The 24,066-nt window shown below is 37.8% G+C and overlaps 1 protein-coding gene across 11 annotated transcripts in view; it reads left to right on the forward strand.

Annotated features, from left to right (window-relative positions):
- Positions 1-24,066, forward strand: part of UNC79 (unc-79 homolog, NALCN channel complex subunit) — a 270,072-nt gene that overhangs the window by 41,288 nt on the left and 204,718 nt on the right. For 8 of the 11 annotated variants that reach the window (XM_042990436.1, XM_042990435.1, XM_042990440.1 and 5 more), the window contains 4 exons: positions 4,949-5,069; positions 10,492-10,509; positions 12,006-12,310; positions 15,635-15,805. In XM_042990436.1, coding sequence (XP_042846370.1) covers positions 4,949-5,069; positions 10,492-10,509; positions 12,006-12,310; positions 15,635-15,805 — 615 coding nt within the window. The remainder of the gene's footprint in view (positions 1-4,948; positions 5,070-10,491; positions 10,510-12,005; positions 12,311-15,634; positions 15,806-24,066) is intronic. The other 3 variants (XM_042990441.1, XM_015543373.2, XM_042990442.1) reach the window with 3 other exon arrangements.

A 24,066-nucleotide genomic window follows, 5' to 3' on the forward strand; every position in this document is an offset into this window, starting at 1 on the left:
GAGAGAATCCCAAGCAGGCTCTGCACTGTCAGCACAGAGCCTGATGAAGGGCTCAAACTTACAAACTGCGAGATCATGACCTGAGCTGAAGTGTTTGAGCTGAAATCAAGAGTCAGATGCTTAGCTGACTGAGCCACCCAGGTGCCCCTGAGATAGTTTATATTTTAGAAAAATCTCTTTGCTCTGAGGAGAAAGAGCTGGAGAGAGGCAAGAGAGAACCAGGAAGATGAATAAGGGGCTTTCACAATTGATGGGGAGGTGATGGTGCCCAGTAATGATCATGAAGATAAAGAACAGAAGACAGATTGGAGGTATATTTTGGAGGTATATTATCCATTGACAGGATTTAGTGACAGGTTGGATTAAGGGTGTGAGGGAGAGGGAAAAGGAGCTGTCAGATGATTCTCAGAATACTTTGTTGGAGTGACTTAGTAGATTGTATAGATGGTGGAATAGGTTTTTTTTGGGGGGGGTAAAGGGTGAGATAAGTGTTCAGTGTTCAGTGTGGAACATGTTTGCCTTTGTGATATCTGTAAGATTCCTAAGTAGAGAAATTGAATTGATGAGGTATGTTACTCAGAAGAGCTACCCATCTGGGATGGAGATACAAATTTAAGAGTAGTTGGCATAGATCGTGCTGCAGGCTCTATGGATGGGTGGGATTGCCTGTGGATAGAATATGGAGACAGAGGAACAGAGAATCTAGGCCTGAGCCCTGAGGAATTCTCACATTAAACATCAAGTAATGGAGGAAGTAGTGGAGCTCAGTGAGGGGCTGCACTGGAGCAGTAAGGGGGAAGACTAGAATGTGGGGTTGTTGGGAAGCCCATGGGGGTGTATCAAGGAGGAAGGGATTGGCTGTATGGAATGGGCTAAAACATCCAGGAAAATGATGATGGTAAAGTGCCCATTGGATGTGGCAACATGGAGGCTCCAGATGATGGTGGGAAAGGGGGATTCAGGGCAGTGGTGGTGGTGGAAGTCTGACAGGAGTGAGTCCAAGAATTGGAAGTGATGGAGAAATGAGAGAGTGTACACAACTCTTTATAATCTTGGCTCTGAAGAGAGAGGCCAGTGCTGGAGGGGAATGTCAGGTCAAGGGAGAGAGTTTTTGTTTCCCTTTAACAAGGGAGATTCTAGAGTTTATTTGAATGCTTATGGCCATGACTTAGTGGGAGGGAGAGTACTAGTGGTCTGATTGATGATGTTTGATTGGAAAAAGAAAGGAGATGCAAGTAGGCTTTGCTGTCTACTCTGTGTTGAGTTTGTACTAGGTACTATGCTAAGTGGTTGGCACAGTAAGTGATTAATATTCACAGTAACCCCATGAGGTTGCTATGATTATCCCTATTTTACAGATGAGGAAAAAGGAGTTGAAGTAGAACCAAAGTCTTAATCCAGAAGTGTTTGATTTCAGAGCTTAGACCCTTAGCTCTGGCTTATACTATTGGAGGATTTCCTCTATGGTGGTGTATTAGTTGGTTTCCTAGGGCTGCCATCACAAATTCCCACAAACCAGGTGGTGTAAACAACAGAAATTAATTTTCTCTCTGTCCTGGGGGCCAGAAGTCCAAGATCAAGGTGTCGGCAGGTTTGGTTTCTCCCGAGGCCCGTCTCCTTGGCTTGCAGATGGCTACTGTCTCCCTGTCCTCACATGGCCTTTTCTCTGTGCACATGTATCCCTGGTGTCTCTCCTGTGTCCTAATGTCCTCTCTTTATAAGGGCACTTGTCAGACTGGATCGAAGCCTACTCCAAGGGTCTAATTTTTACTTATTCACCATTTTAAAGGCCTTATTTCCAAATAGTCACATTTTGACATCAAGCCTTCAACCTATGTGTTTTGGGGGGGGGGCACAATGCAGTCTGTAACAGATGACTTCTGTTTCCTTAAAACTGTAAGGAAAAGAGTAGGTGTGGGGGAGTTTTGAAGAACGTGGAGAGGGATGAAACAGTGATTGAAGAGGGTGGATAGGAGCTTACTACAAAAAGGTAGTCTTACAGTCTTACAGTCAGTTGAGCTTGGAGATCGTTTGTTTATATTTCAATTATCTGAGGTTCTATACAATATTCTGGTAAATGATTGGAGTAAAGAGTAAGAACTCAGTGCTGCAGCGAGGCTGCTGGTTGCTCACATAGGCTTACTAACCAACTACATGACCATTTTTTTTGTGTACAAAGTTGAAATGTAAATGCATTCTGTTCACATCCTCAGCATAATTATACATTACTGTATGTCAGGGACCTTCTGGATGTTCTCAAATAGTTGAAAACATGAAAGTTAAATAAATCTATGATTGCTAAGATTTTGTTGCATTTCACCAATACAGAATTTAGCTTGAACATTTTCCAACAGGTTCTACAAGTTGTCTTTCATGATTACTCACCACTCTCTTTGTGCTTCTTTCTCTCCCCCTCTTTCTTTCTTCCCTGTTATCATCTTCACTCATCAGTTATTTATTGAGTATCTACTAGATGTCCGGCACTAGGGTAAAAAGAGTCAACAATCTAGTGTGGGAGTCACAGATGTATATATGCAAAATAAAAAAAAAGCCCCCAATTGGTAAGGGGTATTATTAAGGTAATAATTCATTTGTTCATTTATCCTGCAAATATATTGAGTTTTTACTGAGTGTCAGGCAGTGTGTTAGGCTTGGTATAGAGACAGGAGTAAGATACAGTTTCTGCCCTCAAGAAACTTACAACCTGATATACAAAACATAAACAGGTAAGTAAATAAAGACAATGCAATGTGACATTTGTAAAATATTAAAATCACTTCTCAAAGAAGGGAGTGATTCTTGTCTCTGCTTTCCCTTGCATGTTTGGATACCTGTTGAAAGGAGCCATTGCTGCATTTTAACAAAAGGAACTATAAAAAGAATATCCATTCATTTCACCCGTGGTTCTAAATGCTTATTTTTGTTGTGTAGTGATGGTTTTGTAGCTCTTGAATTACAAGCAAACATCGAGTTTGGGATCTATGGCTTTTCTCTTCCCATGAGTTTATTGTCCACAGTTGACACCATCAACACCTTTCTTTAGGTGATAGGATGGTTAATGGTGTCCCTGAAATACTTGACAGAAACCTGCTGAATATTAAAGCTTGTGAAAAATCACAGTAACAGAGCACTCCTGTGGTGGTAGGTGAGCTGAGAACATATGCTAGCTAGAACATACCTCAAATATTTGGGACTTGGAACTATGTATTAATGGGTGGGGAGGTTCCCAGTAATGTGATTTTTTTCAAAGGTGGTTAACAGCAGATCAAAAACACTGAGAGGAAAATGGGTTTTTGTAGATTATGTAATTGAAACATTTTCAAGTATCCCTTCTTTTTACCTCATCTCAGGAAAACAGTTATTTACAACCAAACATTTATGGGGTTCATTGAGACAACGGCTATAAACTTGTTGCTTTCTTCAGAGGTGATGTGCTATACAAACTCAAGGTATTATTATCTGCAATCTAGACTTCTTTTTGTGGGAAATGATAACTATATTATGGGATTAGTGCAGGTAGTAGGGGGAGGAAAGGCAAATTTGATCAATGGTATGTGTGGGATTTAGAATCAATGGTTAACCTAATAGTAGCTAAAAATTGCTTTGATATCATGCAACAAACACCCACTATCTGCATACTGACTTCATTTCAGATTCGTAATCTAGAGTATGTCCTAGTGGAAGGAACACAGGTTGGGAACTAAGGGTATAAATTCTGGTCTACCTCTGCCATTGACTACCTATGTGCCTCATTTTCCCTATCTTTAAAATGAAATGGTTATGAGAAAAGGTCGCTAAGGTCCCTCCAGTTCTATTTCATCATTCTGTGATTCTTCGCCTGTCAAAAGCATATGACTTTTTTTAAGTTGCTTACGCCAGCATTTCAGTTAGAATTGCATCCAGGAGTTTGTTTCCATGGGCTGTTGGGAACAGCAAGACCTTGCTTCTCCAGGACTTGATATGTCTTCTGTTAACTGCTGACAGTGAGCCATACCACCTAAAAGGCTCCCTTGGTAGCCTTAAAGATTGAAAGGACAAATGGACAGTGTTGAGAGCTCTGTGGAAGAGGAGACCTGAGAGACGGTGATCACCATGGCCCCTTGGGATTTGCAAAGAGGAATGACTAGCACTGGGCCATTCACTGCAGCCAGGTCAAAGGTCAGGTCAGGAATGTGGACAATGCTGGTGACTCCAGGTAGGTCTAGGAGGGTAAACAAGCCCATTGAGTCCCTCCTGCATCTTGAGAAGATCTGAGCAGCTCTGCTCAGAAAAGCTATTAGGAAGTTTTCTAATTTATGAAACTCCTTGGAAGGAAAAATGTGACATTTATTTTTCATATTTTTATTACTATTCAGTCATTATATTCTTACTCAACACTCACCAAGTTGCTCTCCTCTTAACGTATTCTCACAGTTCAAACATTCAGTAAACATACTACGTGCTTTTATGATCACATTGAGTTAAAAATCTGATTTTGACTGATGCCATTGTGCAACGGACTCCCTATATTTCAGGATTTTTGGAGTATTGTTAAAAGACCTTTGAGTTTTCTCCTTCAGTTTTAGTTAAGCAATCTTAAATATAATTCTCTGGTGGCAGAGATTTATATCTATTATTATTTTGATAATAAGCTAACTTGGGGGTGATTATACAATGATTTGGAGCATTGCCTTTCTTAGTGATAAAAAAAGTTATGGAAGATTTGTGAATAGGATATTAAGCCAGATAACTTAAAAAAAATTGTGTGCTGGATACAATTATAAGAAATTAAAGATCTTTTAAATTGTTTCTATCATGGCATTCCAATAAAATTTAGCATATTTTCCTTAAAATACTAATTAAATTCCTGTATCTAATCATTAAAAGAAAACCCAACAAGCTGTGTACCTAATACATATTACAAGATAATTTTTCTTTTTTTTTTTTTTTTTGTTTTGCTTTTATCTAGTTGCTTCCAAGATCCGGTACTTACAGGAATATCATAACCGGGTTCTTCACAACATTTATCCTGTACCTTCAGGAACAGATATTGCAAACACCCTGAAATACTTTTCTCAGACCTTGTTAAGGTAAGCTTTAAAATATCCTCTACTTCAAAAGAATTATTAGGTAGTTTTGCTGAATTGATTGGGACCTAAACTTTTATCGCACTGAAAGTTTTGAAGGGCCTTATGTTTTCTAGTGCTCTGCCAGAAGAGTCTGGACTCAAGTTCTCTGGGTGTATATAGCAGGTCAGCTCACAGGCCTAACTGAAAAAAAAAAAAAAAAAAAAAAAAGGGTTGCATGGCTACCGCCTGCTTTCCTCCACTTTACGTCTTTTCAAGAGATTTATACAGTGATAAAGGTTGTATGTCTGGCATTAATATAGAATGAGATTGACAGGAGAATTTACATTGCTAAAATTAATAAGAAACACGGTCTTAAAGAAAATCAGAAGTAGTGTTTTAGGTTCATCAATAGTATTTCCTGTTTCTTGAAGTATAATGTATGGTAATAACAATCTGTGCAACACTTCAAGCGTTCAACGTGCTTTACAATTGATGTGGAAATTCTGAGGAGGACAAGGAATGAAAAACAAATCCTGGATGCTTTTACTATAAGACGGAGACAGGAGGGACCTATCTACTTCATGGTTCTCTTTAGGAAAAACAAGGGGAGCCTTTCAAGTAAAGACTCCGTTGTTTGGGAAATAACACTGAAGAATAAAGGGGAACGCTTCACTTTCCATTACATTCTAAGGCTTGGTCTCCCCATTACCATGATCTTCTCACTCCAAATCTGATATTGGAAACACACAACTTGACTTGCTACTATTTCTTTTTGCTGTGTAACAGCAGCATTTTTGTGAGACAGGTATTAGGGAGGGAACACCAATTCCGACTGAGTGTAGTTGCCCTGGAGTCCCCGCTTGTCCAAGGCGAGCCTTTGGCAGTCTGAATGCTTTGTAGAAAGAAGTTTCACGCGTTTAAGTCAGCTGCTCGTCTTCTACAGCCCTGATCTTTGTTTTTATTCTTTGGAGTATCTTGTCTTCTTTAGAACACTTGGTGTCCCTATTCTGTATTAAAGGGATGCTGTGTATCAGATTCATAGATTTCATACTTGCTTAGTAAGTAGAGGCGATTTCCCTTCTTTTCAAATTGCAGTGGGATTATTTGCTCAGTGTTCATTGAAATAATCAGTTTGTTTATATTGATATACAAGCATCTGATCCTGCTCTTTTGAATTCTCCTTTTGTCTTTGAGGTCAGGGTTCTCAACGGGAAACATTGTCCTTTATCACAAATTCTGGAAGTTCTCAAAGTGGGAGGCGTTTTTTCAGCAGCAAGCAGATTCTGAATTCACTTTGCAAAGAAACCGTGACATTTGTTGGCACTTTGAAGCCTACTGCTTAAGTCTTAGTCATTGTGTCAGAAAGTTTGGAAATTTAGGATACTGAAGTCATGTTTGCAAGACATGAAGTTTCCATTTTCTTGAGCCATGGATTATTAGGATATGATCATGGTTCATAGCATTTTAATGATAAAACTGGTGTTAAGGTAGTTTGTTCAAGTAGCTGTTGGAGAAGATTCTGTGCCATTGAGCTGAATCCATTTTCTTTTTAAAATTTATTTATGTAGATTCAAGTTAGTTAACATGCAGTGTAGTATTGGTTTCAGGAGTAGAATCCAAGTGCCCTCCTTAATGCCCAACATCCATTTAGTCCATGCCCCCTTCCCCTCCCCTCCAGCAGTGCTCAGTTTTTCTCTGTATTTAAGAGTCTCTTAAGGTTTGCCTCACTCTCTGTTTTTATCTTATTTTTCCTTCTCTTACCCTATGTTCATCTGTTGTGTTTCTTAAGTTCCACCATTTTCAAGGAAGACAATATCAGCAGCTGCTTCTAATGGTAGTATTAACAATAACTACCATTATCATAGCAATATTGTATGATAATACTAGTAATTATATGTGTCAAACACTGTTCTAAGAACTATACATGTCATCTCATTTAATCCCTTATAATAATTATATGAAATAAATGTAGTATTATACCTATTTTACAGATAATAAACTAAAGCGTAAAGCAGTTAAAGAAATTGCTCAGTCACCTATCTAGTCAGCGTTGGAACCTGGCTTTGACCCTGGTGGTTTTAATCCACAGCATACTCTCAATAATTACACTCTATTGCTTCTCCCTCATATTACTAGTTATCATGGTGCAAAGACACTTCTTTTAGTAAATACTTGGGTTTGGCCTTTGGGAATACCAGCATCCATTATGAGTTCTTGGCATAGTTTTGGTTTTCCTTGAGATTAAGGGAGGAAAGGCAGTGCTTAGTGCAAAGATTTGCCAACTTTTTGGAAGTTAAATTGAGCTGTACTTGAGGTGATCTGGATAGTGTTTTAATTCCCAGATGCTTTAGCTGTCTCTCACTTAGCAATTTGTTGTGGGTAGTAAGTCAGAGCAGAGTTGATAGCCTATAGGACACACTCACATGAAGTAGGAAGAAGAAAGAAAACAGTAAGAAACATAACATGTCACAGGCTGAACTTCAGTGCTTAGAGGTTTCAACTCTTGGGCTGAACCCAATGCAATTTCTTTCTTCTTTTTGCCTACCTCAGCATTAAAAAAATAAAAAGCAAAAATCAAAAATAAATAAAAACACCAAAAAAACCCCCAACAACAACCCCACAAAACCCAACGCAAAATTCTTTAATTTCTTTTGTTTATTGGAAATATAGAACTTACAACTATTGTCCTACATTGGACCAAACTATGACCACTTTCACTGTTGGTATATATATATATCCATAATAATAATATTTATATTTCTTAATTTTCTTTATGCTATTAGAAAATTCAAGACAGATAAGATGGTCTAGGTATTTGGTGTCCAAGATTATTGACAGTAAGAGTTTCTACTCACTAACAAGTTGGTTCCCTTTGCATTTTAGACGACTTTTACATTCAGAAGCACTTCTTGCTTTCAGAATGCAGATTCTTGGAAAGAAACAAGAAGAAAGAATTAGAGACAAATTCTCACAGAGTAACCCTCTGTCTATTTGGATATTCTCAAGGAAATTAAAATTATTATTATTTTGAGTAAAATCTGCAACTTGAAGTACCAGCAGCTTCATTTGAGTCAGAATTGCATTTTTAGAGGAATAGTCCTCTGGTATTCATGTGTGGCATGTGACTCTTACTGATTTCAGTAGACTTTGTACATATTCCCAAAGGCAGAGATTAGCCTAGGTGTTTAACTTCAATTAATTTAATCCACAGGAGCGGAGAGATTATGTGTTACCGTAATTAACTATATCAGTGGTTGAATAGTCCACATCTGTTCACTTAGCTCTTAATTAGACTCACATTGTAGTTCATGGGGGTTCCCTAAATTTTAGGTTAGTAGAAGATGAGTCTTACGGGGTATTCAGCTTACTAACCCTTGAGCCTAGAGCAGAGTTTGGTCCTTAGAAGAGGGTCAACAAATATTTGTTGAATTGAGTTGACTTTGGTCCAGATTTTATCCATTGCAGTAACCCTTCTAGAGCATTATTTCATCTAGCAGTGACCTGGGGTACTGGGTAAAATTTTGTCTGAGTGCTAACTTGTACTCATTTTAATTTAGTAGGGACCTAAGTATGGGAACAGGCACACAATTTACACACAACTTCAGAGTTTAGTTTTTTGTTTGCTTTTAGTATTAGAAGGAACTATGAAGATCATCTAGTTTAATCCCCCCCTCATTGCTACAGAGGAGTCTGTCCATTTTACATTGAAAGCATTCTGGGGCCATATTTAAAATATCTAAGTTCTTCTTTAAGGATCTTGCCTCTTACCTGGCAGAATATTTAAAGGTTTCCAGTCTTCCTATGTCATGCAGTCTTTTGGAACTCCTTCCCCCAGATCTCTCTTCTGGTGCCATTCCAGCTGCTTGCGCATAAAATCTTTTTAACAATCATTATGTTTGGGGAAAACTACTTGCTGCTAACTCTTTAGAAAATGTTTGATATGTTTTTTAAAAGGGATTCTAGTCTCAGTTCAATAAGCTTAGTTGAATTGTAATTTTTACTTGCTTAGGAAGAAAACAGACCTTCCAATGACTGATTTGAAGTCCACAGAGTAGCTTTAGAGTATCGCATGATAAAGTAAATTTTATTTAGTGTATAGATTCAACTAAGATGTCAAAATTTATAAGCTTATAGAAAGTTTATTTGATGTATTATTTTTATGTGCTATAAATACCTCAGGGCAACTTTTCATCTTTCTCCATACCCACAGGGGTCTTCTTCTCTTGGTTCCTCTTGATGTTGGAAGTAAACATTTGATAAAGAGGATCTCAGGAGGGAAAAGGAAAGGTGAAAAGTTGGTTGCTGGGTCAAACTCTTCTGAGCAGGGCATTCTTAATGTTCTTTTTGGTTGGGTGTATAGTCCTCTGGGAAAGAATTTTAGATGGGGTAGATGGTTTTATCATTCCCGAGTTAGACAGTTTGGTTGGGGAAATAAGTTTTTTTTTTTTTTTTCTGAATGAACTTCACAAAACATCATAAAATCACAATGCATTGTACATTGATTCATGAGCCCTTCTTAAGTTTTACCACAAATGAAAACATTTCCTTACATTGAAACATGAATGGTAATTTAAAACTGGTTTCATGGATAATTCATTTCAGCCATTTTTTCCCTCAACCTCACCTACTTATTAAATCTAGAGGCAGTGAGAGAGAAGTTTTACTGTTTCAATGCTGACATTCTCCCTCCCTGCATGTATGAACTTGTTGCTGCTATCATTTGGGAACCCCACATATACAGGAAGGGAAAAATATCAAAATGGAGTCTCCAAAGTTGATTTGACTAGTGTCTTAAATTATATCCAACTTTGGAACAATACTGAAGTATACTCGAAAAAAATAATGTGCTATATTTCCCCCACCAAGGAAAAGTTGATGACAGAACGGTACTTAATTTAAAGGATAGCATTAATATATGATATGTAGCTAATTTTATTCTCTAAGGCAAAATGTTGTTTTTCTATACCACTTCTAGAAGATCCACATCTTGTAATTTTGAAAAGATGTAGGTAGTAGGGTTAACTTAGGACTGAAATTTGGGAAATAGTATTTCTAACTTATATCCATTATGATTCTAAAGGAATTTTCAGTGGGATAGAACCCTCCAGGATTCAAATAGATTTTTGGTGACTGGGCTTATCAAGAACATAACATTTAAAGGTGGTACATTTAGGAATAATCAAGTTATATGAGGAAACTATAAAGTCTGATGGAAAATCTGATGGTACTGGAATGTTGATATTATCCCATTGTAAAGTATAAAGTATATGTATCTTACTTTAAGATAAATACATCACACACAAAAAAGGTTAATTTAATCCCTTTAAAAGTAAAAAAAAACAACACTAAATCTTAAGTTATTTCTTGCTAAGAAGTATTACATAACTATTCTGAAATTATCTTTATTATTATTAATTGTTTTTCCCTGGACATTGGGTAACAGAAGACAAAGGAAATCGAGGTAAATTAGGCACATGGAAAATAAAAAGCATGTAGTCATTTTTCTTACATTGTAACATATTTTGCACTAAGAGTAAATAAAAATAAATGTCAATTTGAAATAGCAAGCATGCTCGACACTAACCAATTCTTCACACCACTGTAAAATTGTAAATGTAATATCATTAACTAAGAACTTAGTAATGTTTGATGCACATAGAGTAAGTGTAAAACAAGGTTATTTTTATGTAATGAAACATTTATAAATTGTTATCTATTTTGATTCACATATAAGTGTACTATATAAAAGCACTTTGTAAGCGCAGCAGAGATTATCATTATAATGTATAACTATTGTCTTTGATGATAAATAGTAAACCTAATTTTAAAAACTTAAAACATCTGGCCAAGCAGTTATTTCTTCTATTTTTAAATTAACAAGTTTTCTGCTTTATCGCTTTTACTAAAAGGCTTTTATTTAAAAATGAAGGCTAAAAGAAAGCTAGTTTATTTCTAGAGTTTATTTTTATTCCCATTAAACTTTTTTTTTTAACTTTCTAAATGATCTTTCCTTTAGTTTTTAGTGAGTTTTGTTGAATAATAACGTAAGTAGCAGCAGTAATATATAAGATACTATTGTATGATGTGCAGCTATATGGCAGATACTGCTTGCCTAGTCTTTAGAATTTTGAAGGTAACTATTTAATAAACCAATGTTTGTATTCATAAAATAAAATGTTTCCTCCCCAACATGCAAAATTAAAAAAAACACACATAAATAACCATTATCATTAGTTCACAAACATATGCTACGGACCATCTACTATATATTATTTTATAGCTTTTCCAATGTAGTTTAGCTAACATTTTAGAAATATGTATTATTTCTAAATTCATATGCCTGTTTAAACTTCATTATCTCAAATGATACTGATAGAATGTCATGAAACAGTATCATAATATACATATAGACATTATTTTGATGCAATAAACATGTGATTTTTAAGACTTTCTTAATAAACACACATGTTTATTCTTTGCTAAAACATGTTTCTGCAAGTGCCATACCTATATTTTGCAGGTTTTTGTTTACCCGATTAAGACAGTCTAGCTGAAAACTTCTTTTGCCTTGAAAGCTTGTTTTAATTAGTATAAAAGCCCTAATTCATTAGATGAAACCATTGTTTTTCCTTCGAGGAAACCTCTCCTTCACCAAACCGATAAACTGTAAAACATGGGTTTGGCACTGAAACATGCATTTTTATATTTTTGCTCCTTACTAACCAGATAACACATGAGATGCAATGCAATTTCCACGAAAGAAACCGTGCGTTATTGGTATTTCTGAGCACGAAGCTATGTGACCCCTGCTCGATGTGTAGACACTGCTGGTGTGGCAATTGCATCTTATGTGGGATATATCTGGAGTTTTATTATTTGTTTTAGAGTGTCATTTCAATGTAATGTGCTGTTCTTTGTGTCTTTGTTGTCTCTTTTTTTTCCTTGTCCCCCCAACAGCATTTTGTCCCGCACAGGGAAGAAGGAAAACCAAGATGCCTCCAATTTGACAGTGCCCATGACCATGTGTCTTTTTCCTGTGCCATTCCCACTCACCCCATCTCTAAGACCGCAGGTCAGTTCCATCAACCCTACTGTTACTCGCTCCCTCCTTTACAGCGTCCTGCGAGATGCTCCCTCTGAACGCGGCCTGCAAAGTCGTGATGCTCACTTGTCAGACTACCCTTCTTTGGACTATCAAGGCCTCTACGTGACTTTGGTGACTCTTCTGGATCTAGTTCCTTTACTCCAGCACGGCCAACACGGTGAGCATTTAATCAAAATCTTTGAGAATGTATGTGTATGTTTATGGATGCTGGAGACCGTTGTTACTGTAATAAATTGCTTAAAAGGTCTTTGTGTGGCTAAAGCCTTCTTATATGGAAACTTAATTATGGCTTTTCCCATTCTGTCATTTTTCGCTCATTTATGACCAGAGGGATGTTACCCAGGTCGGCCTACATTTGGAGGGGAATGGGCTGGAAGGACAAGTAGAGCTGTAGTGGGAATTTACCTGCTTATCATGGAGGTGCTTGTTGGAATTATGATTTGTGGGCTAAGATTTAGAAACCTGCCCCCCATAAAATGTAAGAGATGGAGCCTGAAGGGCACGTCAAATCCACTGACTAATCCTGTGATTTTTCGCGGCAAATCACAGAATCTCCCTGGGACTTACTTTTCCTGTCTTTTAAATCCGGGAGGTTCGATAAGAATAAATCTCTAAGAACTCTTCCAAATTTAACCAGTGATCACTAGTTATTATTACAAAGTGTTGGCGGTCGGTATGATATATGGTGCTGCTATAAGCTGTATGTGGCATATACTACACACTATTAGGGGTGCTTTGGGACAGTGACCTAAGAGCATGCTTCTTTGCCTAACGCTTTCCCTTTACACAGTGTGTTTTAGCCAATGTCATTATCTCACTTGCTTACCATTTTCTAACCCATAAAAAGGAGTACAATATCTCTTGTTTAACTATTCAGTATTATATTTGTGAGAATCAAATGGAAAACCATGGAGTAAGAAAAGGGATTTTTCCAGAGAATGAATGTTTAAAACATTGGTTAAAACAGCATTTTAACTTGAAAACACTGATAATTTGGTCTCTGGAAGTACGATACCCAAAGTTTCACTGTATAGAGAAACTGGAATTTGGGAAATGAGTGAGTTGTGGGAGTTATTTCGCCCTTTACTTGCTGCTAACTCTCCTAAGAGAATGTTTAATGGTTTATTAAGATGTGTTCCTAATTAAAAAATTTAAAAAAACCTACTTTCTTAAAAATGATGAAATAATGATTGTTGAATTTGTTTTTTTTTCTTATATTTACAGTTCTGTATTATAGTGAATATAAAAAAATGTAGAAATTTGTAAATTTGCTTGTTGTGTAACTATGTAGTTGTTTTGAGCCCAGTCACTTTTACTGTGATCCCTGTATCCACTCAGAATTTCAAAGAGATGACTCTCTGAACATAAGACTGCCAGAGCTTACTGTGGTGGTGGTCTCATCAGTACTTTTCCTTTGTGACAACCTGTCCTGAGGTCACTGTAGACCTGCCTGGTCCTGGGCTGGGCCACTGTGTTAGAGCCCCTTTATTAAGATAAAAAGCATTCAGTTTGATAACTCACAATCCATTTAACTGCAATTTAACTGTGTTAAATTACAACAATTTCAGGGGGAATGATTTATATATTTGCTTTTTACCTACAACTATGTTGCGACTTTACTCTTCACTGTTATCTGTAGACTGTGTTCTCTGTTCTTAGAAGAGAGGAAAAAACTAGACTCTCCCTTAGAGGTAAAAAAAGGAGTTCAGCAGTGTTTCCTAACAACACTGGAATCACTGAGGGAGTTTGAATATGGAATTCTGGGTCCCACACTGGGATTTAGGAATAAGAATCGCTGAGGGGTGTGTCCTGGGGATCCAAATTTTTACTGAGGCCTCTGGGTGACTCTTTTGTGTACTGAGCGTGTGAACTACCGTTCCAGGGCTCGAGGCGGTGTCTCCACAGGGGGAAGGGCTGTGCACTGGTGAGAGCTGCATTCTTGACACAGTTCAGCTCCCAGCTGTCAGGCGATCTTGGGCCCTCACTTTCCTTCTCCGGGCCTCAGTTTCCTCACTTGAAAGATATTCCAGATTGGCTCTCAGGCCCCTTTCAGCACTAATGTTCTGTAACTACGTTACAATGCAGCTAAGGTGTCCTTCATGCACAGCCTCATTTAATTCTTAGTAAAACAACCTATGAATTTTACGTCTTATCAGCTTGAGGCCAAGGTTGACTGACCCTCACTCACCAGCGTGCGGGTGGCCTCATCCTCTCTGTTGTCAGTTGATGTGCTTGTTGAGATGGCAGGTTAATTCCATGATAGTTGGAAATAACATTAGGCATCAAAATTGCACTAAGAAGGTAAATCTGCTGCGAAACAAACAAACCCAATAATTTTCTTTTATAGTGGACAGGAAAGTGATCCACATCTTCCTTGTCAGGTCCTGACTAATGACACACAAATTGGGAGATCCAGAAGTATCAAAAGATATATTCAGTAGAGGTGTCTGAGTGGCTCAGTCAGTTAAACACCCAACTCTTGGTCTCAGCTCAGGTCTTGATCTCAGGGGTATGAGTTCAAGCCCTGTGTTGGGCTCTGCGCTGGGCATGAAGCCTACTTAAAAACAGAAAGATATATTCAGTATATTGGGATTTGGTGTACATGCATTCTAAAGCTAAATAGTTATGGTTTTTTTGAATGTCCTTTATTTTTGCTCCTTGTGCAGGTAATAATAGTAACACTATTAATATATTTAACAATGGCCATACTTGTGGAGCACACATTATGTGCTGTGTTAAGCACTCTATATTAATCTCATTTAAGCCTCTTAACAGTCCTTCTAGAAGTGAGGTAGGTACTCTTCCTCTCCCCATTTAAAGATGTTGATAGGAAGATTACCACTAGGTAGTACATCCTTCTGTGATGATTGATAACTGAATGCACAGGGCCACACAACATCAATTTACAGCTTCCTTTCTTTGGCACCTGCGGAATATGCTGCTGTACTGGAAGATGCATGTTCCCTCATTGCTCAACACTCCAGATGTAGGAAGACTGTGCTTTTTGGTTGATGGGGCAGGGATAGCCTGGCTTTATTTCCGGTCCTGCCCTTGACTTTGCTAAAACTTCCGTTGGGTAAATAATGTAACATCTTTGTGCCACAGTTACTTTGTGTAAAATGTAATGATGGTAAGAATGCTAGACAACATTTTAGGATTCATGATCACGTGGAAAGTGCTTTTAGTTTCTAAAATCAAGGAATAATAGGAATACCCAGTGTTACTGAAGATTGATAGAGGGTTGAGGAAAAGCTCATGAAATCGATATTTATATTTCTTAATGCAGTTATTCACCAGTCATTTATTGAACAAATATACTGTCTATGCACTCTACTGAGCATTATGTTTCAGAGCTCTTAATAAGAAGGGAGCAAAGCTGTTTTCAATTTAAGCCAGTTCATAAGAACTAAAAATATAGAATTAGCATATTTTGTTAAATGGCAAAATATTCAGTGACTGATTACTCACTTTTGTTTTGTAGATCTTGGACAGTCGATATTTTATACAACTACATGTTTGCTACCCTTTCTCAATGATGATATTCTGAGTACTTTGCCCTACACGATGATATCAACGTTAGCTACCTTTCCTCCATTTCTGCACAAGGATATTATTGAATATCTTAGCACATCTTTTCTACCAATGGCTATATGTAAGTTCAATCTTACCTAATACTAGATTCTTTTAACATATTGTACGAATGGAATTTGCTTGCACTGTTTTAGGCTATAGATTTTCAAGATTATAATGAAATCACTTGCTATATACATGTGCTGTGATTTAAATTGTCATTTCAGCATGATGATTATGGAGAGAATCAAAGAAATGAATGATGATTATACCTTAGAATTGTTTTACTTGCATAATTTGATCTTATAGAGTAGGAAGAAAACATCAAGGCATAGTCTATTACTGACATAGAAACTATGGTATTTTGTGTAACTTAAGAAAAAAGTATGGAGAGAGTGCTGCCTCAGGTATAGAAATTCTTATCTTTTGCACCTGAAGGCAGAAGATTGTGATGGGAAGAGCAATAGACAGTGTCAGGACATATAGATCCTAGTTTCAGCTTCACTTGTAAATGTGCTGTGTGGTGTTAGGCATCTCACATTGTTGATACCTCATCTCCAGAATGATGCTAGCATCAACTTCCCATCACAGGGATGTTGTGATGATAAAGTGAGTCAATACGTATGAAAACACTTTGAAAAAAGGCTTGCAACTCATGTGCAAGTTTGTTATAAATGTGGAGCTGATTTGAATTCTGTTTCACTATGCTCACTGGAGCATAATAGCCTCCAGTTCCATCCACATAGTTGCAAATGGCAAGATTTCCTTCTTTTGGATTGCCGAGTAATACTCCATTGTATAGATATACCACATCTTCTTTATCGATTCATCCATCGATGGACATTTGGGCTCTTTCCATACTTTGGCTATTGTCGATAGTGCTGCTATAAACATGGGGGTGCATGTGTCCCTTCGAAACAGCACATCTGTATCCCGTGGATAAATGCCTAGTAGTGCAATTGCTGGGTCGTAAGGTAGTTCTATTTTTAGTTTTTTGAGGAACCTCCATGCTGTTTTCCAGAGTGGCTGCACCAGCTTGCATTCCCACCAACAATGCAAAAGAGATCCTCTTTCTCCACATCCTCACCAACATATGTTGTTGCCTGAGTTGCTCATGTTAGCCATTCTGACAGGTGTGAGGTGGTATCTCATTGTGGTTTTGATTTGTATTTCCCTGATGATGAGTGATGTTGAGCATTTTTTCATGTGTCGGTTGGCCATCTGGATGTCTTCTTTGGAGAAGTGTTGCAGATTAATTCTAATAGGCTTTCCACACATGAGAGCAGAGAGAAAAAGCCAAATTGGGTTGGTTTTTCTGATCAGAATCCTTCTAAAGTATTTTGTAAAGAAATGGATTACAGGGGGTGCCTGGGTGGCTCAGTCGATTGAATGTCTTACTCTTGATTTTGGCTCAGGTCATGATCCCAGGGTCGTGGGATCGAGCCCTGCATTGGGCTCTGGGCTGAGAGTGGCGCCTACTTAAGATAATCTCTCTCTCTCTCTCTCTCTCTCTCTCTCTCTCTCTCTCTCCCTCTGCCCCTCTCCCCTGCTCTTGTGTGCTCTCTCTCTCTCTTAAAAAAAAAAAAGAATTAGATTATGAATCAATCTATACTTCAGCGGATAACCTGAAAAGATTGTGGATTTAGGAGCCAAACAGATGTAGATTTAAATCACAGCTCTTCTGCCAAACTAGTTGTGTGGCCCTAGGCAAGTTACCTAACCTTTCTGTTTCTTACCTATGTAAGAAGAATAATCATAATAGTTGCCTGGGTGGTTGTGATAACAGAGATGATTCACCTGGAAATTGGTAAGGTGCTGGCTGGCTCAATGCCAGGTGTTCACTAAGTGTTAGTTTACTGCTCTCCTTCCCTAAACTTTTGTGCCATTAAAATACCTTTATTGGTCACATTCGATTCCTAGTGACCATTTTTCACCATTTTTAATTTTATGTGCTTATCATCTTATTAAAGTTGTTGCTATGTAACAGTAGTGGCAAACATAGGTACCTTTAAGCTACATTACTTATTTTATAGTTAAGCTTAATTTTAGCTAGGGAATTATAGTTTCATGTCTTTTTCTTTTAAATTTTTTTTTTAATGTTTATTTATTTTTGAGACAGAGAGAGACAGAGCATGAACAGGGGAGGGGCAGAGAGAGAGGGAGACACAGAATCTGAAACAGGCTCCAGGCTCTGAGCTGTCAGCACAGAGCCCGACGCGAGGCTCGAACTCACAGACCGTGAGATCATGACCTGAGCCGAAGTCGGGCGCTTAACTGACAAAGCCACCCAGGCGCCCCTGTAGTTTCATGTCTTTTAAGCAAAGAGTCTGTCTTCTGCCTAAATTTTATGGTGATTCAGAAACGTTAGCAGACCGATGGTATGGTTCAAGCAATAGATTATTGATCATTCTCTCTCTCTTTTTTTTGTTCTGTGTAACCTGACAAACGCTTGCTTCTCAATACAGTCTTAGAATTGTATAGTTATGTTAACTGTGAAATTTAGGCATAGGAATTCTTATTTATTATTATTATTTTTAAAGAATTACAGGTGAGGAGGAGCATCTTTGTAATAATTAATCTAAATTCACTCTACCCTCCTTCTTAGGAATAAGTTAATAATTTAGGGAGAGGCATTGAATATATCAGGCCTCTGAAGTTATGCTTCACTCTGATCAAGCATTGTGATGACTGGCAATTTGTTTCTTCATCCCTGGTTATTAATTTCTACTTAATTAGAAGCACAGACCCCAAAACATGTCTTAAAGTCACATTAGAATCCTTATTTCTTTAAATGTGTGAGCCTTGGCAACTGAGGGGAACAAAATACTAAGTTGAGTCTACAAAATGTGTATGAATTTTAATACTTATTGGTAGATTAACTTGGTGTTCATTTAAATTGTGAACAAGCTGTTTATGTCTCTGGGGCTCCTTTGTGTTTTCAGCTGTAAAGGGGAGTTTTGGAAAACATGTTCCATCTCTAAGGTTATTTCTGGCTTACTAATTCTAGGTTAAATAACATCAATCTTATTTTATGTAAGAGGCACATGTCCTCCTGTAACCCAGTTGTTGATCTAGTTCATTTATCTCTATTGCTCTGGTTTTAGTTTCTTACTTGTGACTTCCATTTATTGTTACCATCCCTGTGGGTTGAGGAGCCTTTAAATCTTTGAAAATAAATGGTAGTAATACCCTTTTTCAAAAAAAGTTTATTTTTTGAGAGAGAGAGAACACATGCACGAGTGGGGGAGGGGCAGAGAGAGAGGAGATAGAGAATCCTCAGCAGGCTCCTGTTGTCAGTGCAGAGCCTGATGTGAGGCCGGAACTCAAGAACCACAAAATCATGACCTGAGCTGAAGTCAAGAGTCGGTTGCTTAACCGACTGAGCCACCCAAGCACCTCAGTAGTAATACCCTTTAAAACCACATTCTATTAAATGATTGAGGTGTTTTTTTTTTTAATGTTTTATTTATTTTTGAGACAGAGAGAGACAGAGCATGAGCAGGGGAGGGGCAGAGAGAGAGGGAGACACAGAATCCGAAGCAGGCTTCAGGCTCTGAGCTGTCAGCGCAGAGTCCTATGCGGGGCTGGAACTCATGAACCGCGAGATCATGATCTGAGCCAAAGTCAAACGCTTAACCGACTGAGCCACGCAGGCGCCCCGTTGAGGTGTTTTTTTTGTATTTGTTTCTTTGTAAAGACACAGACCCAAAAACGAGGGAATCGGGTTCCAGATTAATCACGTGTAAAGGAATTGATGTGAGAATATGTGTCTGTTGCTTGCATCCATGTCGTTTCTGTCTTTGGAAGTTGTTTTGATGTGTAGAAATTGTGACCGAAATGAGAGAGGAGCATTTAACTTCTTCCAGAATGTTTTCATTTCAGGACAGAGATGTTAGGGGATTAAGGAGGCTGCATTTTCTGAGTATTTGATAAAATCTTCAAGACAAGACAGATTTTATGCCTTTGGTGTGGTGTTCGCAAGGTCAAGATGTAAAATGTGGACAGTTTTTCAGGTGTTAAATGTTAGTGTCGTTAAGAACATAGACTATGAAGCGCCAAGCTCTGAAGTGGATCTAATGAAGTATTACGGTTCTTTCCATGTAAGGGCCGTGCGTGTTTGTCAGTTACGCCCTCCCATCATTTTTGTCAATAAATCTAGTACTGTGGCTTTATTTTAAATCACTCCTTTTGATATGCTGCAGAGAAAACTGCAATTTATTATAAAAATTTCATCTGACATAATCTTTTCAACTCCTTCACAAATAAGATATACTTCTTTTTATTCCAAATGTGTGCAATAGGCTCTGTTTTTTGTTTTTAAAAATATTAAAGGAGTACTAAGAATTGAAAAAGTCATTAGCATTTCACCATGGAAACCTCTTTTTTTGCAATAAAGGGTCTGTGATTTGTGGACCAACTTGAAATATGGATGTTGGGAAGATGATATGGATATTGGCAAAGAAGAGAAAAGCGGATCCCAAATGAACATTAATTGATATAGGCTGTGTTATTTCAAAGATGATAATAAGACTGAGCGATGATATTGGTGAAAGACCCTTCTAGTGTATCTTGGTAGCCTAGACTTAAATTTCCTCAAAAAATCACTTACCCTTAGGAAAAATAAAGGTTCATTTAGATCTTTGCACTTAAAAGCAATTGTGTGGGTTAATTGAGTATCTGGTTCCAGGCCATTAGCCCTGGATCATTTGTCTTCTACTACTATTACAGAGGATGCCTGTGATGCTTCTATGATTCTCCAAAAACCAATAAATATATATATTTAAAAAAAGACAGTCAGAACCCAACACCACATATTGATGACATTTAAATATTCTTCTAGATATAAAATTTGTTTTATTAACTAATGATTGTTTTTATAAAATAGGTCTTACTATTTTGTAAGAGCTTTATTGTTCAATTTGTGGAAATATGTTGGAATAGAAATCCAGAAGAGCTGAATTGTGTAGTCTTTCGCCAATTGGCAAATCTCTTAACCTCATCAAACTTTAGTTTCCTTAGCTGTAAAATTGTGAATTATCATGATCTCCCCTGCCCGTGCCCATGTTTGTTGTGAAGACCAGAAGATAACATACAGCAATGGCCTTTGAATATTGTGTCATGTTAAACAAATGTATAACAGACCAAATCCACAGTCATGTGACAGACATGTCAAATCCCATTGCAACTAATTCCAATATACTGTACCAATTCACATGTTGTCCTAAAGTTTTATTATTTTAAACATAGCTTGGGGAAAGGGGCCAGCGTCTGGGCTTGGGATTTTTCCCCCGCTAGAGTTTGTTGTATAGTAACAATAATGACCAGAATAGGTTTTGATCGCATAGAATCTGACAGAACACCTCTGCATTTTTTTTTTTTTTTAAGATTTTATTTTTCTAAAGTAATCTCTACATCCATCATGGGGCTTGAACTTACAGCTCTGAGGTCAAGAGTTGCATGCTCTACTGACTGAGCCAGTCAGGCACTTCACCTCTGCATTGTTGATGGGCACTCTTGTCTCTATGATTCTCATTGATATAGCAGTCTACAAATATTGTAATGCTGCATGGACTTTTGGGTCATGATGTCGCAGTCTTCCCATTATGTTGAATTGATAGGCCCTTCTGAAGGTAAGCATAGGTATCTTATGCTCAAACCCTATCTCATGGAATACAAATACCTGTGATTACACAGAGATGCTTGTTAATTCAGGCAGTGCAGTCTGCCCAAGCACAGGAAATGGTTCTGTCGGATGGCACCAGAATGTGTTTCTTCTTCCCAGATGACTCTCCTACCTTTACCCCTTAAAAAATAATAAGGCTAGTGGGGTTTATTTAAATATATTCCAATTCAGACCACTTCTTATCACCATCTCTCACCTGGACCAGTCCAGTAGTTTCTGAACCAGTCTCCCTGCTTCTACTCCTGGCAATCCTACACTTGTTCTCTACCAAACAGCCAGAGCCATCCTCCAAACATGTAAATCAGACCATGTCACTTCCTTCATCACTTTCCATTACTCTGACAAATCAAATTCAATGTCCTTCCCTAGCCCACACGGCCCTCTGTGCTCTGGCCACTGCTGACCTTACTGTTTTATTACTGTCTCTTCTATGTTCACTCCATGCTATCCACATTGGCCATTCTGCGGTTTCATAAAGGCACTAAGCTTTCCTGTGTCTCAGTAGCCCTTCTCCCAGATGGTCTTATGATTCTTCCTCACTCTCTTTAGGTCTCAGCTCAAGTGTCTCATCTTTCAACATGCCTTTCCTTACCCTCAAGCTAAATCAGGACGCTCCATCACTTTCTACCTATTCCCTTGCCCTGCTTTACATTTCTTCACAGGTACTTGTTTGCCTTTTCCTCTAGAACAGCTCTGTCTATAGAACTTTCTGCAATGATGGAAATGTTTAAAAAACCTCCATGCTGTCTAGTACACTAGCCACATATGGTAACTGAGTGCTTTAAATGTATCTAGTGAGACTGAAGAACTGAATTTTTAATTTAATTGAAGTTTAATTAATTTAAATAGCCACATGTGGCTAGTGGCTACCATATTGGATGGCAGAACTTGACCATTTAAGCTCCATAAGGACAAAGGCTTACCTGTCTTGTTTACAACTGTGTCTCCAGGGGAAGAACAATGCCTGGGACATGGGAGCTATGGGAAGAATACTCTTTGAATTTTTAAATGAATTTTGAGTGAATAAGTCACTAGAACATTAGCTGTGATGTTAAGTGACTTGGGCTATCGTCCTAATAATTAAGTTGGTGATCCCATGCAAATAATCTGATTTCTGTTTATAAAATGGCCTTCCCCATATACTTCATTGTTTTTTGGGTGAGAATCATGTAAGAAAGCTGTATGGGATAGTACATTAGGAACTATAAGATGCAGGAAGAGATTAAGCTCCTATGAGTTATGGCTCATAGAGGAAAGGTTAGAAATGGTTGTTCTGGTGGTGCTGGAGGATCAGGAAATAGGTCTTAAAACTTTTAATTGTATTTCCTGAGCACAATATTACATATAAAATTTTCTTATTTGGATTAATTCTCTTCTTCCTTCCACTGTATGTAGCTTTGGCTTTATACACCCGCATGGGGACAAGCTACACATCTGTTTACATCATGCCTTTTTACCAAGATTCAATAAATGATGTGTGCCTGTGCATGTTTATTAATTAGAATTGTGGTAATTTTATTCAGTCTGTCAGAAGGCTATGCAATTGCAAAGCCCTGTCTGTTTATAGAGGTCCTGGAGCCAATTTCCTAGGGCTTGAACCAGGGGAACACTTTTGGCTTTGTGGTTGACCATACTTGACGGAGAGCACGGTTCTGTAGGGGTAAAAGGGACATGCAAAGGTCACAGAGCCATTTGGGCTAGTCTCCAAATAGACTTCACCTAAATCATCAAGACATTTTGGGCATCTCTCCCAGTTTTAAAGGCCTCCAGGCACAGGGATTCTCAGACTCCCTTAATAGTCATTTTATTTTTTTTTTTAGAAACATTTATTATTAAAAAGTTTCAGATGAATTTAAACAAAGGTGAAAACACTTGTCCCAGGAGGACCATATATAGATGTGTATACATATATAGATATAGATACAGATATAGATAATTATTTAAACGTATGTAATTATTTTTCTTCGAGTGTGTCAGAGACTAGATTTTCCTGCCACTGCCCTGAACAAAGGGCACCGGGGCATGCACTTCTTGCTCCCACATCTAGACACCTTACTGAGTGCTTCCTTTCTTATTTCCTGTCCCTCTAGTAATGCTTCTCCCACAAGGCTCAAGGGCCCCCTTGATCAGAGTCACATGATGTGCTTATTAAACTTGTACCTTTTCTGCTTCCAAACTGATGGAGTTAAACTCTAGATATGGGCCCCAAAGCTGAATTTTAACAAGCTCCCTGGCTAAATCTGAGAGAAAATGCATCTTGTTCTTTAGTATTTGGCTCAAAGTTCTCTTCCCTTGATTAATCTCATTTGATTAATCAACTTTACCATCTAAGAGCATTGACATGATCTGCATATCTTTGTATAATTATTAGTACCCATTTATATTGCACAGCCAAACTAGTTCATCTACCTGAATATCACCAGCTTGGTGGCGGTAGCAGCATCCCAGCTGTGAATGATTAATAAAAGCAAATTCGGGTAAATAGAACATAATGATAGATCCCTTTTCTTTATTTGTTTGCTTATGTCTGTAAAGCTGTTGTAAACCATCCATTGTGGTGCTCAAAGTCTTTCTTTTACTTAAAGAAAAGAATAGAATCATGTTAAAATTTTCTGTTTTCTCTATTACATGACAAATCTTGTAGTGTTTTAATGGTTCTT

Source organism: Panthera tigris, chromosome B3, assembly GCF_018350195.1.
Source record: "Panthera tigris isolate Pti1 chromosome B3, P.tigris_Pti1_mat1.1, whole genome shotgun sequence".
NCBI lineage: Eukaryota > Metazoa > Chordata > Mammalia > Carnivora > Felidae > Panthera > Panthera tigris.